A 2,574-nucleotide genomic window follows, 5' to 3' on the forward strand; every position below is an offset into this window, starting at 1 on the left:
GGGGTTATTTTCCCCGGGGGAAATAACCGCACTGATTATTATTTTGATAGTATCTTTGATTAAATTCTATTGTATAAAATCAACCCTTCAGGAAAGGTATTTTTTCTTTATATGTTTATCTCTTCATATTATTAAATTCGCACATTTTTAATTTTCAATGTTGACGTTTAAAGATAAAATGTTTATTGATTAAATTTCTTCTTAAATGTTATTTTCTAAAACTTAGTTTCAGAACAGTCTATAGTAACCAAAAGACTACTATTGCAATGTTGTGATATTTAACAAGAGAAGACTTAAAGGAAAGAATAATTTCCAACAATCTATAATCCTTAAATAATAAATATTATGTATTCTTTGCTGTTTTCAATAACGATTTTGTCATTAACAAGCGGAACAACTACATTTAAATAGTCGTGCGTACTCATCGATAAACCTTTTAAAATGGCTCGAAAATTTTTGTATAAAATCAACATAATATTTCATTTATACATAAAAAATTTTAAAATATAAAAGTTATTTGTAATAATTTTCTTGCTATTTCTATGTAGTAAAACACATCTTATAAATTTAACTTACTAACGTATACTTTGACATGTAGGTTCTAAAAATTTGTCAATATTTAATAGCAAATAACTAGCAAACTCTGGCAGTTAATTATAAAATACTAATTTTTTGATTGCCATTGTCAATTCGTAGGGTTTAATTACAGGTTTAAAATGCTTAATCATTTTGATTTGGAATTCCTTTTATATTATTTTTTTCAATAAATCTGTAATAGATTTTCGACCCCCTCTTTTAATTGTTTGAATAAATATATTCTTCTCTAACGATTTCACTTTCTTTTACGATATGCATTTCACAAAATCTATTTTTTATAATATTGTTTAAAATTTATTTTAAAATTGTTTGTCAATATGTATTTTAAACTTCTCCACCATTTGTAAGATACAAAATTGATATTTGAATGTCTTCTCATAAAAAAATTCTAAATAGCATATTCAATAATCAAAAGTTCTTCTTCTAAACATTTAAAAGGCTTCATTTCTTTTTACTACTAAGAATCACCGGGTTTTCTCAGTAACTGCTTTTATTGCTTATAAAATTATAGTATGCAACCAAACCAAACTTCATTTTAAATTAAACCCTCATTATGAATAAACTTGCCTTTGTTATTATACTCTTGTATCATTTAATCATCCTCGTTTAAATCAAATAAATTTTCGTAAATCTCAACTGTTTTATTAAAAAACGGTTTTAGAGGAAGGAAACAACAATTCCCCGTATTTGAAAGTGTTTAGTTCTAAATTTTCAGCCCCTTAAAATGGAAATCAACTTAAAGAAGAAAAAAATAGAAATAAAAAAAATAAAGTTATTTTTGTTTAAAGATGCAAATGAAATCTGCTTTTTTTAATTTTTTATTGTCGAGGTATAATAATGTTGTACATTATTGTATAAACTTTTAATATTTTTTACCCCGTGCGGGAAGAAAGCAAAGTTAGTAAAAGTGTTATTGATATTTATTTTAAAAAAATTTTTAGTAACAATTCGAATGTTAAAACACTATTGTTTCTCTTAAACGTAAATAATCTTAGAAATGGTTAAATATCTGTTGTTGTCCTATATCTTATTAGGAATATTCAATTTTACACTCGCATATGTACTTTATATGGTATTAGTATGTACCAACGTATCACAATCCACAAAATTTACACTATGATTTATTGTAATGCACGTATCCGTTTCTCGAAGGACCGCTATAGTTTTTTCAGCAGTCTGTATATACAATACCCTCCTCTTTGACAAACTTTTTTATGTAAAACAACAATGTGTCCCCCTTTCTATCAGACAACTTAATTAATACAAGCTACCGAGCAGGTATTCTCTCGGCCATTACTAACACCCATACACCACCAACTCTATGTCCTCTATAGTACATTCATTTACCGATTCTAGACTCATCTATTTCGACGATGATACCTGGTCCGTCTATAGAAACATTTTGAGGTAACAATTTACCTGTTGATTTCAAAACTTTTCGTATCATCCGTCTACTAACATCAGACAAAAGTGAAATTAATTTAATTTTAGAATTGTTTAAATATAAAAATAAAATTGTTTTTCAACCATTTTTTTTGAATTAAAAAAGGCCTTTTCTTTATAAAAATAAATTCTTTTCGACAGCCAGTCTTTGTACATCTCAAAATATTCATCTCTCCCCTTTGTCTTATTTTTCCTAAACAAAATCTACAGAAATGCTCATTGACTAATTTTAAAAGTAAATTTTTGAAAATTTTATAAATTTCTATTTTTTTCTCCTTAAAATTGCCATCTATTTTAGGAGCTAAAAATTTTAAATTAAACTCTCTCAAATATCGGAAATTGTTGTTTCCATTAGCCACAGTTTTAACAATGTGCCAATTTCTATTCGAATGATAGCAAAAATGATATTTATTTTCTTTGGCTGAAATGCGTGTTTTTTGTAGCATCATATTTTTAAACTTTCTTTCTATATCTACAATGTTGAATAAAAATAATGAATCAGTGAGGCTACTTTCCCCCAGGGAAAATAATCCT

The 2,574-nt window shown here is 26.3% G+C and overlaps 2 protein-coding genes across 2 annotated transcripts; both read right to left on the reverse strand.

The window, feature by feature from the left end:
* Window positions 1-329: 329 nt before the first annotated feature.
* AAJ76_259000473 (hypothetical protein) lies at window positions 330-473 on the reverse strand (the record flags this gene model as incomplete). The annotated part of the gene is made up of 1 exon (XM_024474821.1): window positions 330-473. The coding sequence occupies one exon, from the start codon at window positions 471-473 to the stop codon at window positions 330-332; it is 144 nt and encodes a 47-aa protein (XP_024329471.1).
* Window positions 474-2,084: 1,611 nt separating this feature from the next.
* On the reverse strand, window positions 2,085-2,574 carry AAJ76_2590002573 (hypothetical protein; the record flags this gene model as incomplete). The annotated part of the gene is made up of 1 exon (XM_024474820.1): window positions 2,085-2,574. A coding segment is annotated over one exon (490 nt), but the record flags the coding sequence as incomplete, so codon positions are not given.

Source organism: Vairimorpha ceranae (assembly GCF_000988165.1).
Source record: "Vairimorpha ceranae strain PA08 1199 chromosome Unknown NODE_259, whole genome shotgun sequence".
NCBI classification, from domain to species: Eukaryota; Fungi; Microsporidia; family Nosematidae; genus Vairimorpha; species Vairimorpha ceranae.